This window comes from Paramormyrops kingsleyae, chromosome 1, assembly GCF_048594095.1.
Source record: "Paramormyrops kingsleyae isolate MSU_618 chromosome 1, PKINGS_0.4, whole genome shotgun sequence".
NCBI lineage: Eukaryota > Metazoa > Chordata > Actinopteri > Osteoglossiformes > Mormyridae > Paramormyrops > Paramormyrops kingsleyae.
In genome coordinates this window covers 69,019,047-69,043,081 of record NC_132797.1, presented here as the reverse complement: position 1 = coordinate 69,043,081, position 24,035 = coordinate 69,019,047, and the positions used below count along the sequence as shown (strand labels likewise).

Here is a 24,035-nt window from a genome sequence, read left to right as displayed (position 1 = left end):
GGTACAAATTTTTACCCTTTTTTATGAGTGTAGAATTCTTCATATGTAGGGGCCCCTTTAAAGTTCTGGGCCTTTTGATTCTGCCAGGGTATGCCTCTCTGAAAAAACAAAAGCTATATTGATACATAAGAAGCTACAAACAGCCTTTGATTGGATGATCCATAGCCTTGGGAACAGAGAGCATAACACAGGATACACCATTGGCAGAACATTGTTCAAAACCAGTACACTCACACCCTGGAGAATTTACAGTCATCGGTTCACCTAATGTTACTGAGGTATGTGGTTAAGCCAATTTAACAACTAGGGGAACCTGCCAACAGACACAAAGTAACAAGGGCCGGATTGAGGCGCATTCTCCACAGCTGTAAGGCAATAATACCTCAAAGTAAGCAACCACATGATCCTGTGGGCAGGAGCATTACTTCGAATTAGACAGATAGATACTACTTGGCAGAAGTTATAGTTCAGGGAAGCATCATGGCTTAACGAGAGCATAACAATGTCCTCCTGTGAAAGAAGAATGTTTCACCTATACCTGCAATATTTAAATACGCTGCTCTTAGGGCTGCTTTCATTCTGTTGCTTAGAAACATCTTCAGTGCACCAAAAATACACACAGCTCTGGTGCACTAGGTGCTCAGAATGTTTATAGTGGAGCCATGACTCACTGTGGTTATTATACAGGACTCAGCTGCACAAATTGCATTATAAAACATCCGCACTAAACTGAATGCTGACAAACTAGCACACCATTGCTATCATTCACTGCAAAAATGCAATAATATATAAAGACTATTCAAACCAGATTGTGGTACACTTTTTACTACCTGATATTAATAGTATTCTCACCCCGTATATGCTGTATGAAAATTACTGATAAAGGATGTTTTTTGCACACTTCTCTATCTTGTAGTTGTGTTGTAACCAAAATAACTGAAAACGATACTTTCCCGCTCTGCGGCGTAGCCCGTGTGCGCGCGTGCAGGTTTGCTTATTAATCATTATCTGCAATATCTAGGATGGTGCACGCAAATAAATGCATCGGAAAAGTTAATTGAATAGCGATAACAAACTGATTAACCGATGAACACGCAGGTGCTGAAGTAGAAAGCCAATTGATTTTAATATGGCTACTGCATCAGCTCTATGAGCCCGGTGTTTATCTGATCCGGTTATTGTTAGACTGCTGAGGGTGGGCAGCGTGAAAAGCACAGAGAGCAGAGAATTTAGCGGGGAGTTTTGGAAAAAAGTAGTCAGGTCCTCGCACCACGGACTTCCTGTTTCGCTGGCTTCATTTGCCCTGCGGTTTTGATAAGTCTGCTGTCTGAATACCCTGGGGTTCTTATCATCCGTCCTTTTTATCTAGTTTTCCTGATAGAAGATGATCTGTGTTAAGATAGAGGGTATCGGAGGCTTCATGTTTTTACAACTATAAGCCCATTATGGAAATTGCTGCCGACAACATATAAACAGCAACAAAAAACAGGCTTAAAGAGAGGCGATTTCAGGCTTTCAAAATTAATCCTCTTCCTTTGCAAAAAGGAAACAATCAATTTATGACTTTATTACAAATATTATAAAGATTTATAACCTTTTAATAAAAATGTTGCAAAACAAATGTGAGCATCTATTGCTATAATCTTTCAAAATGCTTTGTTTAATTTAACCACGGTATAAGATTAATTAATTGTTTTTAAGCATGATATTCATGACGTTTATTCACTTATGATCCCGGACGTATGCTAACTGTTGTTTTTAATCGATACTCATAGGAGGCATAATAAGTTTTCCACCAGTAGGGCGGAGAGGGGGGTGACATTGATTTGAAGGGGTTGAGTGAGGGGGTCGGCGTGCTCATAGAAAGGACAATGCCCCCCCATTCGAGGACCATAATCAACTGTGTTTAAAAGGAAACATGGCAAGATAAGACACTGTTTGGCGATTTAAATCAAATGGCACATGAAATCTTAAAAAAATCTTTATTAAAACGAAGACATTTTTATACTTAAGTTAGATGCAAGTTAAGTTAGATTGAGTATCTGTTGTTTTATAATGCTCTCACGTGCGCAGCTTTGACTAGCCAGAGTCCGTTCAGGGATGCGTGTGTCTCTGTAACTGCAACCACTAAACCCGAACTACTTCCTGTGAAATAACACACTGTGTAACTGACTACAACTGTAAGTCCGTTTGGGATAAATGAGTCACCAGTGAAACTGGATAATAAATAACGTTGAGACATAAGCAGCAACAGGTCGAGGTGGTCTTCAGCTGTTCTCCTGCCCCTCCAGTGTGTTTGAGAGTCCCGGAATCAGCTTTGAGATTCGTTTGCGAACGTGGCCGGTTTTGGCTCGCCTGGGGACAGTTCCGAAGAGCATGGAGACCCCCAGGAGGTCCAGGGAGGGTGATAAGGAGCCACTACTGCTGACCTGGCTTTCAACACTCATCCGGCGCCCCTTCTGGAGGTTCCGGTTCTCACAGTCGGAAGTCAGTTGACCGGCGTCCTCACCGTCTTCCGTCATCATACTCCAGCAACTGCTGACGCTGGATAAGCGGCAGCTGTCCAGCTCCACGGGGGATGCCAGGGACATGGGGGAAGATGGGTAGGAAGAGCACTCGTTCTGATTGGCTGTGAACAGGAGAGGGCATGTCCTTTAGTTTGCATCACGGTGACCAAATTAAACATCCATCGATCTTCAAACTGCTTATTTTGGTCAGGGTTGTAGGGCTATATTAAACATCAGCCTTAAAACTTTAAAATCTTTCCTTTTTCACTATCAAAGATGGTAATTCCTTCATAAAAATAAATATGAACTAATAGGATATGAAGCAGAGGTTTGGGCAACACCGTCTCTAGCAATGCTGGGCCCTAAACTTGTAGAAAATACTGAGAACATTAGAAACTGAGTGTGTGCTTTTTGGGTTGTTTTTAACTTCTGATAAACACATTAAAATGCTGGTGAAGATCAGGGCCGTGAGATAGTTGGCAACGCCACATAAAAAAAAAAAATGAAAACGGATGTATGGTGGGTGTCTGTGGCTTTACGACCAGTATCCGCTTACCCCCGGCAACGTGAAGCTCCTGTAATGTCAGTTCCTGAAGCTCCGCCCACTTCTCACGCAAGCTTTGCTGTACGGGGAAATGATGGGTGGGAAATGACAGAGTCAGAAAATGTGTGAAGTAATCATGGTGAGTTCCTGACGGTGCATCTGAAAGTGTGCTGGCTTTTCGGAAATCGAGGGGATACACAGATCAATCCCCAGGCCGATTCGATAGCTTTGGGTAATTCCCTGCCCGCGTCCGTCCGCCAGTCGAGTTGTGCCTTCACTGCAACTCTGCTACCGGCGTTTCAAAACCCAATGTTCAGCGATTGTTTATTTTCGATAGGACGACCGCTAGCCATGTGCATGAGTCAACTGGGACCGGCTGGTTTTTGTATCAGATCCTTGGCTTTCATGTGACATATGCTGAAGCATTCAAACAAAAGACAGCAGAGAGGCAAAAATACCTTCAGAGATCTCAACTTCATCTCCAGCTCGATCTTCTTCATGACTGTCCTGCTCACTGTCTCCATCCTGTAGGGCAGAGACAGGACATGAGCGATTTGGCAGCAGAACATTTGACTGAGGCTTTACACCATCTCAGCCATGAGATTAATGACAGGGTTTTATTCAGCAGAAACAGCCTTGTGTGACCTTCGTCTTACAGAATACTGTGAGTGAACCACTGGATTCTCCATGTGATCCAGAAAGCTTCATTGGTGATTTGGGCGTTTCTCAGTCTGGAAGCTTAGTGCACATTTACTTATTGTAAACACTGATTTATTTGTTTGCTCCTTTTTGTTTTTTTGTGGAAGGTCTGAAATGTACCATTGAGCAATATCCCATTGTAAGTCCAGGCTTGGGACCAGTCAGCACTTAGAGGGAACTATTGCTGTAACCTTCCTGGCTTTGCTGTGCAGTGTGTGGTAATTTCACAGCTTTAATTTTCTGTATTTAGTGGTCCCTAGTGACGATTCCTCGACCCCGCTGGAAGCTTGTGTCCAGAACCTGGCTAGTATGTTGCTTCACCGCAGACTAACCTCCTGCTGCTTGTTCTGCATTTACCAGTGGTGTGGGCTTGGTGGGGGGGGGAGGGGGGGGGGGCAGGTGACTGACCTTAAAACATGGCTGGACTCCTGGATCAGTTTGATGATGAATTGATGACTGGTGCCTTCTGTGTTGACTCCGTTTACTGCAACGATAACATCACCTGAAAAAAAAAATGGAGTGGGGGGGGGTTGTTAGGGGCCCGGATCTAGAGAAACTTAGATAAGATCTAATAGGAAGTGAACCTGCATCATAGGCGAGTTGGAGACCCCCTACTGAAACCCCCCCCGGGAGGAAGTGCAGACCTCTCACCTGTGATCAGACCTGCTTTTTGGGCTGGGCTCTCCTCCTGTACCTTACAAACATATGTGCACATCTCCACTGCAGTCCTGTCCCTGTGTTGTAGCCCGTAAGTCTGGTCAGGGAGAGTGAAAACCACTTCAGCATCACAGCATAAATGGTCCTTTGCTGATTTCCTCATAGACATTATCATAGACGTTATTCAGCTCCAATTACCAGCGATTAAATTTAATCCAAAGGATAAAATGTAAGATACACAAATGAATGACCAAGAGGGTCACCTTACCTGAACTTCAAACCCAAACACTTCATTTTCCTGCTTTTCCAATGTAACGCATTTTCTGTAAAACAAAGTGACAGTCAGTTGTTCAGGTCATTCATTTTGCTCACAGGAGTAAGTCCTTGCATACTCAGATATCAGCATGAGTGACTGGTTGATTTATTTATTTGTTTATTTGATTTTTAAACGGTCAATGAGAATTTTCCTTACCTGTTAGAGTCTGTGTAGTCCAAAAAACAATACGATCGAGAGCAATTAACCTGTACAAAAACAATATGCTTTCCTGAATCACTGCAGTACATGCATTTTCCTAAACACTGCAAAGTAATTTTATGATATGACATGTATGTACGTTGACAATGAGACTTGTAGACTATATAAAAACAAGAGCGACAGCTTATGTAGATCTTAGCACAAACATCACAACATACAGACATGCCACTGAGGTCATTTACAAAGAGGGATGATAGGGTGGGTGATTCATTCACCAGTTACAGATGATCACACCATTACTTTTAGCATAACAGGTATAAGACACAACTTTGCCATGATCAGCCAGTGCCATTACAAGGCAACTTACTGGTATTTTAACCAAGCATCTAAGTATGTTTTTCCAACTAAGTTCACCAACCTGTTTTGTCCCCCTGTACGAGTCGGGTGCTGTCATCTCTTTGCTGGGGTGTCTTCTCATACTTCTTAGGGATCGGCGTAGCCATGTTTTAGACTTGATCCTCATGGAACCTTCCAGATTGTAATCAGCGTTGTTGTTCGTGAACGATTGCCTGAAGTTCATTTCGGTGACCGGCGTAGCTGCTGTGAGAATCAGAGGAGCGCTGTCTGACTTGTGTGGCTGTGCCTCGTCTCGCAAGAGGGGATGAAGCAGTCAAAGCGGAAGTCCAGATCACGTGATTGTTGTGAACCTGCATTTGATGACTGCACCACCCTACCCCCCCCCCCCCCCTAACCAACGAAAAAATTTCTGTGTGAATGTTTTATCTGAGTTAGCAAGATCAGAAATCTGCTAGAATGCAGGTTTTTGGTTTTTCATTTCGTTTCAGGATGATTCTGTTTGTGCACTTTGAAAGTTTCAGGTTTGGGGTTTTGACTAAACTCAGAATTATTTAAAACCGCTTTTGTGGTTTTCATTTTTTTTTCCAAATATTTTCAAATCCACACCTGTTTCTTTTTGTAATACTTTAGACGTGGTTCTTTGGCTTGTTATGGAAAGAATTCACATCTAGACAGACAGATGCTATGTTAAGTTTGTGGATAGAGTGGTGTGTGAGTGAAACTGATTGTTTGTATTAGGCAGAGACTCAGTGGGCAGGTGGCGTGATGTTCGGCCATTGAGAGTTTGTCCTTGGTGACTATGATGTATGAGAAAAGCCTCAATATCAGCCTCACTTTTGGAATCAATTAACAATCTCCTAGGCTTGCAAGATGGCGTCATTGTAGTGTTCTTCTAAAATTGCCGAGTGTTTGTGATTCAGTAAAATCCCAAATACTTTGTCACTGATTAAAGTTTATGGTGAAGTTGGAAAACCGTGCCTGATTTTTAATCAGTAACGGCTAAGGTTCATTTTGGGGGTCAAGGAAGCGTTAAAAATGGGTAGCTTCACGTAAAACAAGGACATGAATGTATAATACGGTAGTTAAGTGTAAATTTGTGAATCAAGAGCGCTAAAGCTGCTGCTGAATGTGTCACAGGAGGAGGTAGAGTTCTCCATTTGGTTGGGCTGTAGGGAAGGTGGTGATGGGCTGTTTATACTCAGACCAGATCTACTCAAAAGAGCATGAACTACAGACCCATATGTGGCCATTGACCTGAATATATACGAAAGTTAGCATTAGCTGTCCGAGGCTAAACTTACCGTGGCGGCACCAACACGTCAATCACTGATGGTGTTATGATGGACCGGCAGTTCTGCTGGTTTACTGCGTCATGACCTGTTGCTTCACACACTCTTACTTCTGCATTTTGGTTAAGCATGTATTCGTGATGTTTGCCTACATGTAAGTGATGCCTTAAGTTGCGTAATAACTGAATGCTAAACTTGGAGCGGTAACCCTTTTTTGGCCAATCAGCCGGAACTCTAGCGTCATCTGACCTCAGCACATCTGAAATTCCCAGGTGAAACTTTTCAGATGCTCTAAGGCTTCTTGCATGTTGCACTGTAATCTGTTCTTGGAAGAAACTGTTAGTTACTTAACACTGCAGAATTTGACTCCTGCCTGTCTATTATGCTTATCTCCCTGAAGTCCTTCTCGTGTCTTTAGAGAAGCACCAATACTGAAACTACACATAACTGTCAAACGCTTCTTTTTCCACCACTTTCACCGGCGACCGGCTGAAAAGGCCGTACACGCTGAGTCATTGCTGTAGTGTCACCAGTAAGCGCTGGGTAGGTGACTTCCTCTGTCTAACTGACACATTATCCTCTGGGTCACCGAAGACCAGTAAACGTATGTAGGGCTACTTTTGGAAATGACAGTTGAAACGATGCGATGAAAGTCACATCACCATCATCAAGCCGTCCTTTGGAACAAAAGGTCGTTTGAACTAATGTAACCCTAACATCTTGATATACATATAAATGGTCAAACAGGGCTGTGTGACCTACAGCCTAGTACAGGGAATCCAGGGCAGGGTGCACCACGGTTCCTTGAGCTGAATTGTGCATTTGAAATAATGTAAATATAACATGCTGACATAACTGTCCATAAAAGCTACTTATCCAATCAGGACCCCGCAATCTGCAGCCTATCCCAAGCACTATTGGGGAGATTCACCCCAGAGAGAAGCTGATGAACTGAACTATGGGCAGGAAACTAAAGTTTTCCTAGGAAACCCACAAGTGCAAGGAAATGAATGTACTACCAATATAGAGCAAAGGCTGGATTCAAACCCGCAATCCACAGGGGTAATAGTCAACCAGCTATTCTGCGATGACTCATTTTAAAATATGCCATCCCTGTACTACGGAACTGTCATCTAGCTTAACACACCGAATGTGTCTGAAGAACTGATGAAGAAATATATCATGAAAGTTTACACGCAACTTTAAACATGACATACTGATGCAGTAATAGTGTTGTTATTCCTGTTGCTGAAAGAAAAATTGCCATAAGAACAATGTAACGTCATCCCCACTGAGTTTCAGTATCACCAGTTTCTTTCTGGATAAGTCAGCATCTTAGTGGCTGCATGCAGTGTACATACAGCACGTATTTTTACTCCGTCATAAAATCTTTCACGTGGCCATTAAAAAAAGAATAAATTCCAACCCTCATCTTTGTGTTGCCTCCCAACTGCATCATTGTTTTTCTGCCGATCCCTGCACCCCCCCCCCCCACAACAGAGCGTGTCAGGTGCTGCCCATCCAGGTCTCCACAGATCCACAGCTATTTATTTCACTCGTGGGGGGAGCCGGAGGTGATCCAAAACACCAGCCACTCTCAGCCTTTCCAAGTTCCCACTCAGACCTCCTCCGGTGGTGTAATTTCAGGGAACCAAACAATTTGTTCACATATTTATTATTTTCACCAAGACTACAGATACTTAAAACACACACACACACACACACACACACATATCACAAACGGTAACACAGAATCGACAGCACAGGAAAGCATTCTGGTGTGGCAGCACATTGACAGTACACTGGGTGACTCACAGCCTATACCGACGGCAGTAATAGAGGATGGAATGAATAGACATCCACAGCTGTACCCAGTGGGTTCAAGCACATCGTGTTCGCCGGCTTGCCTGAGTTAGGCCTGTTTGTGCTCCCATCTACGGCAGTGTTTCCAGCCTGCTTGTAGCCAGTGATGGTCCGCATTTCATTCCCTACACTGTACTCACACTGTTCTGCTGCAGCCTTTGCTACAGTCACAGAGAAATGGACAGTCAGGCTTTGTGGCAGAGGGGGCCACCAGTATGGAGGGGCCGGCGTCAATGCTGTGACAAGAATTAACCTCGAGTCTCGTAACGACGGTCAGGGGGTGTGACTAGAAATTCTGGGCCCTGTAACAAAATGTCACCTTGAGGCCCCCACCAAATAAAATGCATAATTTTGCATATCAGAGGCCCCTGTAAAGCAGTGGGCCCCCCTGAATCTGCCAGGGTATCTATGCCCCCACCGTACCTCTGATAATAGTCATGTTTTCTTTGTACAGGAGTGATGCAGCACTATTGCAGTGCTTTCCAACCCAGTCCGCTGGGACTGCCGGCCAGTACGTTTTTGAGCTGGGAGGAAGCAAAAACGTGGACCCTCTGGGGGTCCCAACAGACTGGGCTGGGAAACGCTGGTCCACAGGGCCAAGATGGGGGTGACCCAGGCAACAGTGGAGACTTTCAGCTTTAAGTGTTACATGGAGTACAGGATGGATCTCGCCAGTATCTCAAGCTGGTCTCCATGGCGTCTTACGGGTCACTCATTGCTTGACCATCGCTCATCATTGCCCAGTAATAACGGCACGTTTCTGGGCAAGCTATCCTCAAGATAATAGCCCTCCATCCACAGCCGGGTGTGAACATAGACAAAGCTAAAATTGCTAAAAAAAATTTTAATAATAAACAGAGGGAGAGGGCATTTCTATACAAGCCCACGGATTGACCCGACATATTCCAAGCGGCTCTTTGCAGTCTTCTGTACGTGGTGAACGGTGAGCCATCGCAGAGGCTAATGATGGTAACTCACCACCGAGCATCCAACACCATTTGGAATACAGATACGATTATTAAAAAAACACATTTGCTTCCTGTCACCCAGACTGCAGTTTCAACTCCTGTGAGCAAAATCTTGCCATTAATGAAAAGGGTCACAAGCTTAAAAGAACAAAACAGTTACAACAGCAGTAAGTTAGCGGCAATCAATGCAGAGTTATATAAATTTCATGGACACCATGAAGGATTAACTGATGATATTCTACTAAAAGATAATACAAAATGAGCAATTTTATATCTGACTAAAATCAGCATTCTGGGAATTCACAAACTTGTTCTTTGGGTGTGAATCTTGACCAACGTCCGATACAAATTCCTTAGACAATCTCATATAGATACAGAAATGTACACTTAAAATATATTCTGTTTCATATACTGTATAGCTTAAAGCAACACTAAAGTGCAACATAAAGGAATTCAACATTAAACAAAAAAGTTTTATCGTAGCTTATACATCCTAACCATGCAACAAGTTAGATTGGCATGTGTCTAAGATGCAGCAATGAATTAAAAACATAGACAGGTCATCATTGGCAGTCAGCATGTAGACTGTTCCTGTTTTTGTTTGTTCCAGAAAGAGATTGAAATAAATACATTTTATATTAGCCTGAAGCCAACCAAAATGTTTAAATAAGGATGTTTGGAACGAGTAGTTTTTTTTCACATTTGTTAGACATACATACTAAAGAAACGTGTTGCTGTTGAAACTCGTTAACACTGTGGGTGATAAAGGCTTCTGCTTCCCGGATATAAAAACCTGCAACACTAACTTTCTTCCATGCGAAACATTGAAGTTGGACCTGTGCATCAATGACTGGTGCTTGAGGAGCAGATGAACAACGGCTGCCTGTTTGTAGCAGCAATCATGGGAAGGCAATGGGAAGGCAATGGGAAATGCTGGTTTTTGCTCACTCTGCCCTTTATAGCTTCACCGTATTTATCAGTCTGATGCCAAGATCACTTCATCCTGTGTGTTCGGCTGTGAAGCTTTTTCCCTAAAGCCTGCTCTGTTCCATCCGTCAAAGCGTCACGTACCAGAGGAACACATCCACGAGAGTGCTGGATGCATGGTCTTTACAATAGCTACATGAACATAGTACTGACATGTTTCAAATGATGGTCGGTTTTGTTTCGCTTTTTTTTTTTTTTTTTTAAAAGGCACATGCATATGGGGTTAGCCATCAGCAGACACTGAATGCTGGCAGTTAAGCTTAATCTATGTCGCAATCATCTGATCTTACTCCCTGTCTTGAAGAGGTTCCTGGTAGCTGATGGGTTTTTTGGGCAGAGGAAGGGTGTCTTGTACAATCAGGCATGGTTTGGGGCAGGGGTGGGGGGAGGGGCTGTTACTCAGTAACATTCACAGATGTGCACTTTGTCCAGTGTGAAGCAATTCAAGCTTTGGACAATTGTTTTGAGGTAGTATGGAGTCTTCTGACAATGGTTGGTTTAGTCGTTTCACATTATCGTCACCCATTGGCGAGTGACACTGGGGCCAGCAGGACAGTAACTGTCTTTGAAATGTCCCGCTGGACACTTGGGTCCATTGGCACAGTGGGTAGGTTAGTACTCGGGCTGTACTAAACACAAACATGGGGGAGGAGCCATGAAAGTCAATCGGTGGCATTCTTCTGGGTTTTTCTACGATGAAGTACATTGTCAACGTTGGGCGAGGGTGAGGGTCCATTATTCTTTCATGTCTTTGACGTTGGCCACCTGGGAGACGGTCTTCTTGACTCGCAGAGCGGTGAGCCGGGCGGCAGAGTTGGTATACCAGCATTCCCGCATGATTTTTCCCATCACCCGCAGTGCCTGGCAGAGAGACACGCCTTCAAATCGCACCCAAGTGCAGTCTAAAGTCAGCGTCCGTCAATCTATAGAGAGCATCCTTACCTCACAGCTTTGCCACTGGTTTGGAATGTTGGGTCTCAGTCTCTGGTCACACACGACCTTTCTCATGTCCTCTATAGATGGGTCGGAAGGCACAATATCATAATAAGGCATCTGGTAGTCTTCATAGACTCCTACAAATAAAAAGACAGGAATGACATCCTCACTATAACAAGCTATTTCATCTGTGGCTCAAGTGCTATTTTCACATACTTTTTTGATCCTTAATGCTTCCACATGAAAGAAAAAGACGCATCACGGCATTATGTATGTGCTTTTAGGTCAAATCAAACAGGTAATTGATAAATGCAGACGAACATAATCGAATGCATTTTTATTGCACGTTATTGTTTTTGTTCTGTCTTTTGCTTCATTGCAACATTTTCCTGCAGAAATCGGTGCTAACAAATGTTAACGTTCCCATTTACCCAAGATGCCCGCTGATGTCATTACCTCTCACAGAACACCTCCGAGTCAGTTCCCAGAACACCAAACCCAAGGAGTACATGTCCGCCCGCTTGATCAGCTCAAAGTTGCTCATATTGATCGAGTCGTCCAGGATTTCTGGGGCCATGTACCTATGGTCAATAAAGTCATTAAATCCTAATAATGTGCATCTTCCGTCCGGCCGTAAACCGTGACGCACTCGGTGCTGAAATGGACACAAAGTCCCTAGAACAGAAGCTACACTGACCTGCTCAAAACAAAACAAAACAGCTGAACCGCGTCACACGAGCCGCACTCTGAACTTTATCTTCTGCTCTGTGAAATTTGGATGGTAACAAAAAATTGAAATTTTCAAAAATTACATTACAAGGGAAAAGAAAAAGTGATTGAGATCTTTCTGTTCCAATTTCTCCATACAAAAAAAAAAACAACTGAATTCTACAAGGCATTTATAATCCTTTCTACTTTGGCTTATTGCTCATATGTCTCTCATGAGAAATAATCTCTGGAAATCTCACAAACACTCAGCTGGATCTAATAAAAAATCTCTAAAGAGCCTTTGAACTTCATCAGTTTATCTTGAGGCATCTTTTCTTGAGGTTACCCAAATGGTTATGTTTATTAACTTTGTTTTTGTTTAGAGAAAAGGCATCATAAATGTTTATTGTAAAAAGATAAATTTTAAGCAGTAAAAAGTTACAACTTTATAATGTAATAAACCAAAAATGGACTGAATGCAAATAACGTTTGCCTGGTCCTGACCGTTACCTCTTTGTTCCCACTCTGTGATTGGCTGGGATGTCGACCGTGTTCGTGGTTGGGTCATGCTTTACGGCCAAGCCCAAGTCTGCAATGGCCGCCGTGCCATTCCTCTTCACCAGGATATTTTTGGACTTCAGGTCCCTGTGAGCGATGGCGGGTTTTCCTGTCAGATGAAACACCGAATTAACATTCAGGTTCTGTTGGGTTCATTCGCTTCTTCCCTGCAAAATAGACTGTCAGCTGCAAGCACATGGAATTTCAGTGCTGATAGGAAACTCAATCATTTAACTTGAGTTGCCTTGAATAAATACATTACTAAAGCTAATCATACAAGTTACCATCAAATACAAAAGAATGTGGAATTTCTTCCACAGCAACAAAGGGAAGAGTCTTTGCAACTCAAGACCAGTGGACTGGTTTGACCCTACAGCCTAGTTTACATAGTTTGGCAGCAGCCATGCAGCTGCAGTTCTGACCAAGTAATCCATGTGACGCAGGTTTGGGCCTGGCCAGTACTTGGATGCGAGACCAACCAGGTAAACTGGGTTGCTGCTGGAAGAGGTGTTGCTGTGGCCAGCAGGTTAGCCCACCCCATGGATCCCAGTGCAGTGACGGGAACTCTGCTGTAAAAAATGGGGCCGTCTTTCGGATGACACGTAACTCCCATTATCCAGGTGGGAGCCACTCAGTGGTGGCTGAAGTGGCTCCCATTGGTTCTGTAAAGTGCTACTGGTGTCTTGAAAAGTGCCATATAAATGTAACATTCATTCATTCATTCATCGCTCTCCATTGGGTCAAACCGGCCAGTAGATCCCGCCCACTGCCGACTCACCCTGAGTGCCGACGATCTCCATGTGGAGGTGAGCCAGCCCGCTTGCGATGGAGAGCGCCAGGATGAGCATAGCTTCTACCGAGACCGTGTGTCTGTTCAGGTAGTCATACAGAGAGCCGTGCTCGTGGTACTCAGACACCAGCCACAGCTGTGTCCACGACCCGTTATCTGCAACAGAGCACGGAGATCCGTAGAATCTACATCCTCACATTTATTCCCTCTGCAATCAGTACTGGAGGGCGATCGCCTCATAACAGCCAAGTCGACAAGTTCGTTAACGGCCTTCTTTGGTCTAAATCATGAGTTCAAGAGAAGGCTACTTGGTAACACGTTACTTAGAGCTCTCATCTATAATGCAGCATAGATACCTTCAGATTACGGAGATATATTACAGGGTTGATTATAATACTCCATAAGCTCCAATGAAGCCGTCATCTATTACACACTATAGATACCTTCATGATGCATTATAATGGTCGGTATAAGCATTAAGGATGCTTTGTACTGTACTACAAAGGTATCTATAGTGCATTATAAATAAGAGCTTCAAAAAGCATTCAAAATTTAAAATCTTTACTGAATAATTATACCCATGTTTATAATACTTTATGAATGCATTATAATGTGTTATGAATGTGTTCACAGATTCTTATAGATGTTACTGGTTACTTTATTAGAAGACATTCATTGCAGGATTTTCAGGTTGAGACAGTATCAGAATGGCAGACAATCATCTCCTGGAGCCATGTCGAGTATCTCCTGTAATTCTGGATAGAAAACGAGGCTTTGAAAGCCATGTTTAGTTGGGATTACCGTGCGCTGCCAGTCACTGCCAGCGGTCAGCAGGTTAAGCCAGTTTAAAGACTGACAGTTTTATCCACAATGGGGCGCCAAAGCTTTATTTCTCCACTCATTGTTAATCTGCCTTTTAAGAAGCGTCTCTGCGGATAGGAGGTGTTTTGAAGAGAAAAGTCTTGCCCCTGAACAACTGCACCCATCCTGACACACGGCATGCCTTCTGACTTGTTAAATGCATTAAAATCTAAGCCAAGTTTTACCCAGAGACTGGGAGCAGGCAGGTATATCAGTCACGTTGCTGTGACGATAAGGTGTCCTTTACAGGTCAAACCTTTTAAATCCAATTAGCGTTTATGAAAGACAGTCAAAGCCAAGGCAGATCCCAAGCGTTCCTGTGAGGTTACCTTTGTTGTCAGCAGCAATGAAGCCCAAGATATTCTCGTGCCTGAGAAGGATGGTCTGGTAGATCTCTGCCTCGCGGAACCAGGACCTCTCGTCCCGGGACGAGAAGATCTTCACGGCCACGTCCTCGCCTCGCCACTTTCCCCGCCACACCTCCCCGAACCTTCCCTTCCCGATGGTCTCCTGCAGGATGATGGTTCTGGCGATCGTTCGCTGGACCAGCAGTGGGAGTCCTGGTAGGAGAAATTGTGACCTACAACTATAAGATAAACCAAGAAAAACTGTTCCAGACCCTTCCCAATTCATAAATTGGGAGAAAACCATCAGAATGTTTGAGGAATAAGACCAACTTTGGATGTTCTTGATTACACTTAAGATCTGCTGGCGTAGAGGGCAGAGCGCCATTACCTGATCCGGAGCCCGACGTGCTCATGTCAAAGATCAGGTCCTTCAAGCTCTTGTGGGGGGCCATAAGGCTCTGGTCATCCAGGGGCTCCTCCACGTCATGCTTGCGGATGCGGCGATGGGTGCAGTGCCTCCCGTGAGCTGCGCAGATGACCAACAGCACCCCCGCACACAGCAGGCAGATGGGGACCAGGACGACGGCCGCCAGCTCCAGCCTGCCCCAGCCAGGTTCCATCTGGATCCTCCCTGCTGAGATGCGATCGAGGCGTTAATGGTGTCCGGTCATGGGGAGACCTCGTCACAGTCTCCGAAAAAACCCTCTCTCCGCCATCCTCCGAGTCCCACACGGGATGCCAACTGCTAAGACTCACGGCACCTTAACATGAAACCTATAAACAAACAAGTAATGGCAGGGAATGAGGAAAAAATGAAGAGTCTGTACCAAATGAAATTCTGCAGAATGAACACAGACTGCAGTCCATCTGCCCCCTAGTGGTCTCTTCATTATGAGATTTCAGATGGCACCATACAGGCTGTGCAATACAACACAGTCATTTAAGGGATGTCTTCAGAGCAGGGGTGGGCAATCTTATCCGCAAAGGGCCGCTGTGTGTGCGGGTTTGCGCTGCAACTCCCTACTCAGTTTACTAATTAGAGGACTGATTGGCTGAAGAGTCCTCACACCTGAACAGCTGACCTAAAGCTTATCCCAAAAACCTGCACACACACCGGCCCTTTGAGTATAACATAGCCCACCCCTGCTTTAGAACAATGTATCTCAGTCCAGTCCTCGGACAGCCCCAGACAGTCCTTGTTTTTGTTCCCTCCCAGCTCCCAAACACACCTGTACCAGGTATTTGGTGTTCTTGATTCAGATGTACCAGGACAGAACAAAAATGCGGAGTTGCTTGGGGTCACTAAGGACTGCGTCGAATAACACAATACTTGTACACCTAAATTAGTATTACACTATGTGAGAATTTAGCGCCATAAGCTTTGTTATAGGGAAAATTGTATGGTGTAGGGGGGGGGGGGGGGTGTTATTGCATGTTGAAATACACCCAGTGTGGAGCTGAAGCACTGTCCAGTGCATTATTACATCCTTACAGCAGGGCAGTGGTGTATCTGCTCATCATGCCCACGTGTGAGATGTACTCTCCGCCATTCTCTCAGGAATATACGCCGCACAGTGACCATCCCATCCTAATGAGATGAGTGGATGCTGGGTGGGACAGGTCATCCTTTCCCGCTACTTCCATTCCCGCATTGCCGATCCTTATATAGCCCCCTACAGTCTGTCGCTTTCACTTATTTTCTCTGAAGCATGATCCCACTCTTGCAACACTGGTCTGCAAAGAATCTGTGTCATAGGGGATGGAAGAGGAACGGACATGCGGTGTTTTGTAATACACATCGAGTCTTTCACCTAAAATTATTCCCAACCTCAGGCTCCAGTTGGAACGAGGCCGATCTCCAAACTGAGCAACCCAACGTACCCGGCCGAGAGCAGGCCGTCCCACGGGAGGGGGGGGGGTGTCTATATGAACTAAACCCAGAAGTGAGGATCTCGAGAACTTGTTAAAAAGCACTGGATTTCGCCAGAGCTTGGAGTGTTCCTGGAGATCAAGGCTAGCCGGCTGTTACTGGGCTTGCTGAGAGCCGAACTCTTTGAGATACAACAGTGGAGGTAATTTGACTACAAACAGCATCTTCACAGCAATTACAACATATTAACAAGCTTGCAACAATAATGGCCCTTTGTTTCTGGCATAAAAAGTCTTAAAAATTACCTTTTTCAATTATAGAAACCTGGCCAAAGGATGAGTTAGTTATTCATGGGGGGGAAATGAAGTTTTTGGTTTTGCTTTAGATATTTCCATTTCTGTGTTTAAATGCAGCACGTTGAATGCCTATGAAATACAAATGAAGCTTAACTTCAGTTATATATTTGTATGCCCATATATAGCTGAAATGCCAGCCCTAGGGTGAAATATTCTGTAGAGAGATCAATGAATCATTGAACAGCTTCAAGATGCAAATTAACTTTTCCCAAAACCGAGTACTTTGGACTTCATGGAATCCATCTGTATTTTGGAAGGTTTCCAGTGCCTCCGCTTTGGTCATGTGATTGCAAGGAGCTTTAGGTGAAGACAACCGTTTACTAAAGCGTATGACAGCCACAGAAATAAGAGCTCTGGTCGACCCAAAGTTTGTGGGAGAGTAATAAAAAGCAGAGAGACACTGCAGCCTTAGTGTAAGGACCCCTACTTGACTTGATCAAAATAGCAAAACTATTGCTGAACATCTGATTTCCCGCCAGCCTGTTAACAAGGCTCAACTTTACAGCCAGAGATCCTGTCTGTCACATGAGCAACCTTAGACTAACAAGGTCAGAGGGGAAAAAAAAAAAAACAACATCCCCCCCATTCCCCCTGCCCAATTAACGCGAGAGGAAAAAAAAAAGCAAACTTCAGGCAACTGGCACATATAGCATCAGAAGCATTGAGCGTTTCCGTCACAACAAATAAAATCAATGTGGTAACCAGGGTTACAGTCATCAGGGACCGAATGCAGCTGCTGATGAAAAAAACCAAAAACCCATCCCTGGTTCTGCCTCACCCACACGGGAGAAGTTCACAACAGCACAATTTCACAACTTCGCCCTTAATGGCGTTCGATCATGTAACCCATCCACATGTTACGCTAATAACCAGGCAAGAGGTTCTGGTCCATGGGGACGAGATAAGAATTCCTGGTCCAAGAACGGAGCGGCGGAGATAGAGTGTTCTGAAATAAATAACCTTCTACAAATAACTATTCAGAGTGATCCAAAAAAAAATAATGGGCATTAAATAAGCTTTACCCATCTCTTTCCAGTTCTCAAAATAAAGCACTACAAGAGAGTGCAGCATAATTAGCTTGAGCACTCACCTTGACTAGACAAGAACAATATATTACAGGTAATTCAAACCGCAAATCCATCCATTTCGGATCTAAAGAAAAAAAAATATTGAGCAAATAAAACATCTTTTCCACAACCCTGCCACGGGACAAAAGAACATGAAAAGAACGAAGCATCATGAGATGTTTGGCTCCATACATGCATTTTCCATGCAGAGCTGAGGTGAGATAGAAGGCTGTCCCTGGGTCCCCTAGAGCCATAGGGAAGAATCTGCTGAGTGTTCGCGTATGTTGCCCCTAGGGCACATGGCAGGAAGCAGATGGCAGGGGAACATCTAGACAGGACACCAACATGCTCCATGGGGCATAAGGGAATTGCTAGGATCTTCAGGCTTAGCCCAGAGGCCTGATCGGTCTGAGGGTTGTCACATTGAATGTTATCCCTCCAGAGTTACGGTAATCGCAGCATTACGAAGCCCTGGACTAGAACTGTTGTGATGTATGGAATTCTCAAACTGACACCATGGTTGTTAACATCTGAGCTAAATAAATCATTCAGGGCTCGCTTGCATTCATTCGGAACTTCTACCCTTAGTGCCCCAGACTCGTGAGGACTTTGGTGGAGCATCCATACCACAGGCAATAATTTAGACAAAAAAAAAAATTCACCTAAAGCCCACGTTCTGGAGGAAACACAGAGAGCCAGGAGGTGTGAGGTTACAGTGCCAGCCATGGGCCGCCCCCACCATCCAGCATCGTGTCTCTGCGCCATAAGTCTCTCAGCCTGGACCGCTATATAGAAAGTGCAGCTCCAATTAGGTAATGGGTGATGCAGTAGACAGATATCAGTGTGATGCCCGTCCATCGATCCGTCTATCCATCCCACTTGATAAGTTCTCACAGTCAGGAAGGGGGGGGGGGGGGGGGGGCTACCCTCTGAGTCATGCAGACGATGCTGAAACTGATGTAAGGAAAATGTAAGCAGATTTGAACTGTAGTTTTAATGCAAGACCAGAGGCGGATAGGTTTCAACCAACCAGTTGAGCATAAAATGAGTCGTAGTCACAGAGTACTCAGTTGGTTGACTGAAATAAAAGCTTGGTCTGGATTTTTATTTTCTAGACTTGAACTATGCACCTCAAATATTACCTGGGTTTCATAATAAGTCTCATACTTCCCCATTTTGTTATTCTACAGCCGTGGAAAAAAAATTAAGAGACCACTGCGCAATTTTTTGTTTCACTCTGTTCAATTTATGGGTGTGCATCTGTGAATAATATTTTTCTTTTATATATATTTGCGAGCTGCAGCCTGGCTCTTCTCTGTTTCTCATTAATGAAGGGCTTCTTCCTGGCTTTATGGGACTTCAGTTCTGCTTCTAAGAGCCTGATATGAACTGTCCTAGCAGTGCACTTCACACCTGCACTTAATGTTTCCCATTCCTTTTGAAGGTCACTTGATGTCGTCCTATGATTCATGAGAAGCTGTTGGATAAGTTAACGGTCATCACTGCCATTAGAAAGTCACTTCCACTCTCTACCTGGCTGGTTTTTGGTCATTCCCAGTGTCTCCTGCTTCACCTTGTTCTTGTGTCCTGCTGTCTTAGAAACTCTAAGCCTGGAAGCAGCCTGACGCTCAGTGTAGCCTCTGCCAGCAGAACCAGGATTAAACCGGGATTTAAAAATTCAGATTTAATTAAAATCGTAGACTCAATTTTTTCCATGGCTGTAATTGTGGAGTATTTTCATCTTGTTTGATAATTTCTCTGCAGCTGATGCATATAGTACATTTTTTCCAAAGTGCTAATCTCATATAGCTATGGTGTCCCATCTGTGAGTCTGACCAGCCCCAAAGCAGCTATAGGAAAAGCATCTAATCCCTGCTGAGGTACTTACAGGCCATGGCTACAATGTCACAGGATGCCAAGAGGATAACCTCAGCTTGAAATGTTATGTGACTGGGCATGCAAATTTAAGCAGTATTTAACTCATCCTGACAAGCACCAAATCCTGAGCATAAAAGCCAGGACGGGGAGACCCCACATCACGATGAATGCTCATTCGTCCAAGGCTGATATCCTGGATATTTACAGACTCAACACGATATTTTGTTCCCCATCGGGAGAACATCCATAGGCCTTTTGGAACTGGACCTGACAATCCCACAGAAGCTATTTCTCCTCCAAGTTGCTCCTCGGGGAGGTGAAAGGGGCTCTGTCAGGTTTACCTGGGTACAAGTGCAGAGTCTCATTGTTGCAGAAGTCAGTGAAGCAGCAGTTCCTTTTGGAGACGTTGCGGGAGCTGTAGCAGAAGACCTGGCCCTTCATCTCCAAGGGCGTCAGGCAGGATTTGACGGCCTCCTCCTTCCCGTCGATCAGCATCACGGAGTTCCAGCAAGCCCCGTCTGCACCCGTCTCGCACGTTTTGTTGGTGCAGATGTGGCAGATGCATTTCAGGCCTTCAGGGGAAGGAGGGGTTTGAGGGGTCAGTCAATCAAAGCTTTGGGTATCATCACCTGAGAGGTATCAGGGATCCTACAAAGTAGGTAGGACAGGAAGCCCAAGAACCTTCAACTTTCCATTGTGTAGCTACATTAATACAAGAACCGATTCCTGTTGATGGAAACATTTTTGCAATCTAACTTTGATCCACCAACTTCAACGAACTGCATTTTCAAAAGTCCCACTCTACTGCTTGCTCCCCAAAGCCACAGTTATGGCAGTCAAATTTACACCGTGACTTCATAAGATTACATTTAGAGAAGAATCCTCAGAAACATCCACTGCATCATCATACCTACTACGCATTTGCAGAAGGCTTACTACATACTGTATCAGTGAAGACACTGCTCATGGTATTTCCCCACAAGTTAACCCAAATGTCAAAATGTTAGAGAGCAAGACTTCTGGTTACATAATGTCTCTCTCGCCTGCTTCTCGAGGAAAAGCAGCTCTGTAATAGATCTGCATCTAACACCAGACGAGCTTAAAATTTCCCTCCATGCTGCTGAAACCAGTCCATATAGGCAACAGAAATGTTACACTATCCACCCAGTTGGCAAATTGCATTACGGGTTCTGCTATAAAGCACTTTTCTCATAAAATTCTCAGTGTGTAGAGGATTATTATCTGAATATTGAAAAGATTGCGGCGTTTTAAGTTGAACTGACAAAATTACAAAATGCATGATTAATTTCGTTTTTAGGCCCTAATGGTTGACAAAAAAATTTATGTCAATCATGCTGTTGAAGTTGAGCTTCTCTCTCACACCTTAAGCATGTATACAATATAAAAATCTAAGCAAATTCAAGATGCAGAGATGTAGACACACGTTTGCCAATTTAAACGGTGATTTTTTATTTATTTTTTTTAAAACCAACTCACTGGTGACTTTATAAACTCAGAACTCTCAAGCGACCGGCCGAGGTAAGCACCTAAACTGTACTCTGAAAGCCGTGATTCCGTCAAATTTCTCTAAATGACTATAAAGTGACTAAGCCAAAGATATATTTGTTACAAATCCCGTTTTCGATTATTTTCCCCTCAAATAACGAGGAGCGGCAGCCTCCAGATAGCGGAACTAAACGGGTCTCAGGTGTTGACACCTTCTCGATCCTTCTCAGGTCCGGGCAGAAGGGCGACCCTGCCCACAGTCCCTGGGTTAACCTTACGGCGTTCGTGAAGGTTGCCTCCCGCGCCCATTACCATTTAATCGTACTAATTTTTATTTTTTAGAATCGCCCCTCGAAATTAAACTACACGCGATATTAATAAATACCTAAATCATACCTGGCTATAACAAGTGCACTAAACTCGACTGGATAGCAGAAACCATACATGCAAGAATCTGTCTTCCGTAACCACCTATCCAAAACATAAAACAAAAACATGTTCAAAAATGTACCCAACGGAAGACAAATTAAATATTTTCAAAGACGGAGAAACGAGATCTCTCTCCCCCTATTACTATTACTCACTCCCTATCTCTTACCGCTGAATGCAGACCCTCCCCCACCTCCCCCTATAACAAGGGATGGGAGCACATGCTGCCAACTCCGGCCAGCCGTCGCATGGCCCCCACCCTGCTGAAGCCTGCAAAACACTCCAGACGTGCAAGACCAGCGGCTGCCCCCGCGACCCCAGCCCACGGTGACAAGGCTCCCCCCGATGTCACCCTGCGCGATTCCCCCAGTAGTCAACCGGCGATGCGGCAGCGCTAAGTGATTAGTATATAGCCCACGTGAAAAGGCATTCCATCTGCATTCAACTTCTGATTCACTGACTTAAAAAAGAAAGTCAAAGACTATACTATTCTTTTACTATCAGTTTATAAAATCGCGGATAAACGTTTTTAAACCAACAGTAGACTGTCAGCTGTATACCTCACTCAGTAACTGACAAACTAGATCTGGGAGCCATGTGTGTTTATGACGTCACAAAAAGGGTAGCTTTCTAGTTAGACTGATGTAATCGAGGAACGCTGCATTCAGCGTTGGCTTAGTGCTACACGGTCTAGTGTAAGCAGCTTTAAAAAAAAATCTCCCCTGAGTACACATACCTAGGGTATTATCTTCACTACAGTAGGATATAAAAAAACAGCCTTCATAAATCAACTTTTAATATCTGCTACGTTACAATGTTTATATAGCTTGTGCGCAGGCCAGTTTCAAACACAAGTCAGGTTTAATAACCCTTATGATGGGGTTTTTCCCAAACATACTCATCGCACTGTCTCGATGTACCCAAAAACTTACCTTGCAAACGTAAACTCCACGTCCGTTCAATAAAATGCACGTTTCTATTTGGATTCACTTGTACACAACACCTGCTTAACTATTTAACGTTACATTTAGATAAAGTATACTATGCAAACTCTTTATCCCAAGTTGTTTATCTATCATGCACGTGTATTTGATACCTGTGAAACCGAAATACAACAGTCAACCCCAGGTAAAGCGCGACGTAGGTTGCGTCAAGGAGGAATGTATGCTCTAGTAAACGACTCATTTACAGAAAGCGGATATTTTAAAAAGTGCTAGTTTTTAATGAATCTGCAGTACTGTTTAACGGGGAAATATTTTGGCATTTGATATGCTCAGAACCGGGAACGTGATTTTGTGCAACAAGCAACTATAAAAATTACATTAATAGAAGTTAATGGCGATCAGCTGTACTGTCACTTTATATACGTTTTGAGTCAGGTAAATTGATGAAACACGGAATTTCGCTCGCTGTCAGTCAAATTCGAACAAATACGTTTCAATGAATCAAGGAAAGCGGTTTATGAATGGAAACATTTACCGACACAACAAAGCATGTCTAAATATAAACCACGTTCATTGACTCCACACTACATCTACTTGTAAAACGCGCTTGAACGGATTGCAAAGACTTAGAAGTTCATCTTATTGCACTATAGAATAAAAAAATACACCAAAGAAGTTAGACAAGCTACCTGTGCTCAGCTGTGCGACGGAAAGGAAAATCAGCGCCGTCCCAACAGTGCGATACCTGGGACGAGTCATGGCCCGAGAATCATGTGCCCGACTGGAGGAAAAGGCTGCAGTCCAGGCGCTGTTAAGCAGCGACAATCATCCGACACTTGGGCGCTGCTCTGCTCTACCAGCCACGCTTCGCATTTCTCAACTAAAAAGGAGCCGATCCAGGCGCTGAGGACGGGGCGGGAGAGGCGCTCCGCCCCACGCGGGGATTGGGAATGAAGGGGATTAGTGCGTTTTTTTTTTTTAATCCATTACAGACACATACAAATACACGTGTGGGTGACTCAATGGTGTTGCTCCCAATGTGACACGCTGGCGATAAGTGCGCAGTAGCAAAAGAATATAATGCATTAGATTATTAATTTTAATATCCATATTATGCATCGTATTTCGATGAATGCATGTCCCCCCCCCTAACAAGCTGGTCTTAGGGCAGGTGTAGAGTGATTCCTCCCAGTGACATTTTCAGTTTTACAGCAGCTGAAATAAAGTAGCCCTTAGCAACAGAATTGGATTAAATGCGCCAGGTTTGCATTCAGCGCGCAAGTTAAAATGCATCAGCCGAAGGGGCAATTGGAGTTCAGCACGTGAACGGTCAACTTCCAAGAAAAAGAAAATTGTCAAAACGTGTTACAATAAAGCTATATAAAGAATTTATGGAGTTTAAGTTTTCCAATAAAACCTTCTGATATAAGGAGGTTTAA

General features: G+C 44.0%; 2 protein-coding genes across 4 annotated transcripts; both read right to left on the bottom strand.

Annotated features, from left to right (window-relative positions):
* Positions 1-1,965: 1,965 nt before the first annotated feature.
* On the bottom strand, positions 1,966-5,526 carry LOC111836086 (cytohesin-interacting protein-like). The gene is made up of 8 exons (XM_023797090.2): positions 5,301-5,526; positions 4,880-4,929; positions 4,676-4,730; positions 4,402-4,504; positions 4,159-4,252; positions 3,510-3,576; positions 3,064-3,130; positions 1,966-2,629 (listed from the first exon to the last, which is right to left on the bottom strand). Exons 1-8 carry the CDS (start codon positions 5,460-5,462, stop codon positions 2,268-2,270), a joined length of 960 nt encoding a protein of 319 aa, XP_023652858.1. The 5' UTR covers positions 5,463-5,526; the 3' UTR covers positions 1,966-2,267.
* Positions 5,527-8,187: 2,661 nt separating this feature from the next.
* On the bottom strand, positions 8,188-23,496 carry acvr1c (activin A receptor type 1C). Of its 3 annotated transcripts, none has more exons than XM_023796794.2 (9): positions 23,286-23,496; positions 20,059-20,289; positions 14,935-15,180; positions 14,529-14,759; positions 13,327-13,494; positions 12,501-12,657; positions 11,739-11,863; positions 11,289-11,419; positions 8,188-11,207 (listed from the first exon to the last, which is right to left on the bottom strand). In XM_023796794.2, the coding sequence occupies exons 1-9, from the start codon at positions 23,353-23,355 to the stop codon at positions 11,082-11,084; spliced, it is 1,485 nt and encodes a 494-aa protein (XP_023652562.1). In that variant the 5' UTR covers positions 23,356-23,496; the 3' UTR covers positions 8,188-11,081. The 3 variants fall into 3 exon arrangements, with proteins under 3 accessions (XP_023652562.1, XP_023652643.1, XP_023652727.1); XM_023796875.2 differs by having other exon boundaries at positions 14,935-15,177; XM_023796959.2 differs by lacking the exon at positions 23,286-23,496 and adding an exon at positions 21,620-21,807.
* Positions 23,497-24,035: the final 539 nt, after the last annotated feature.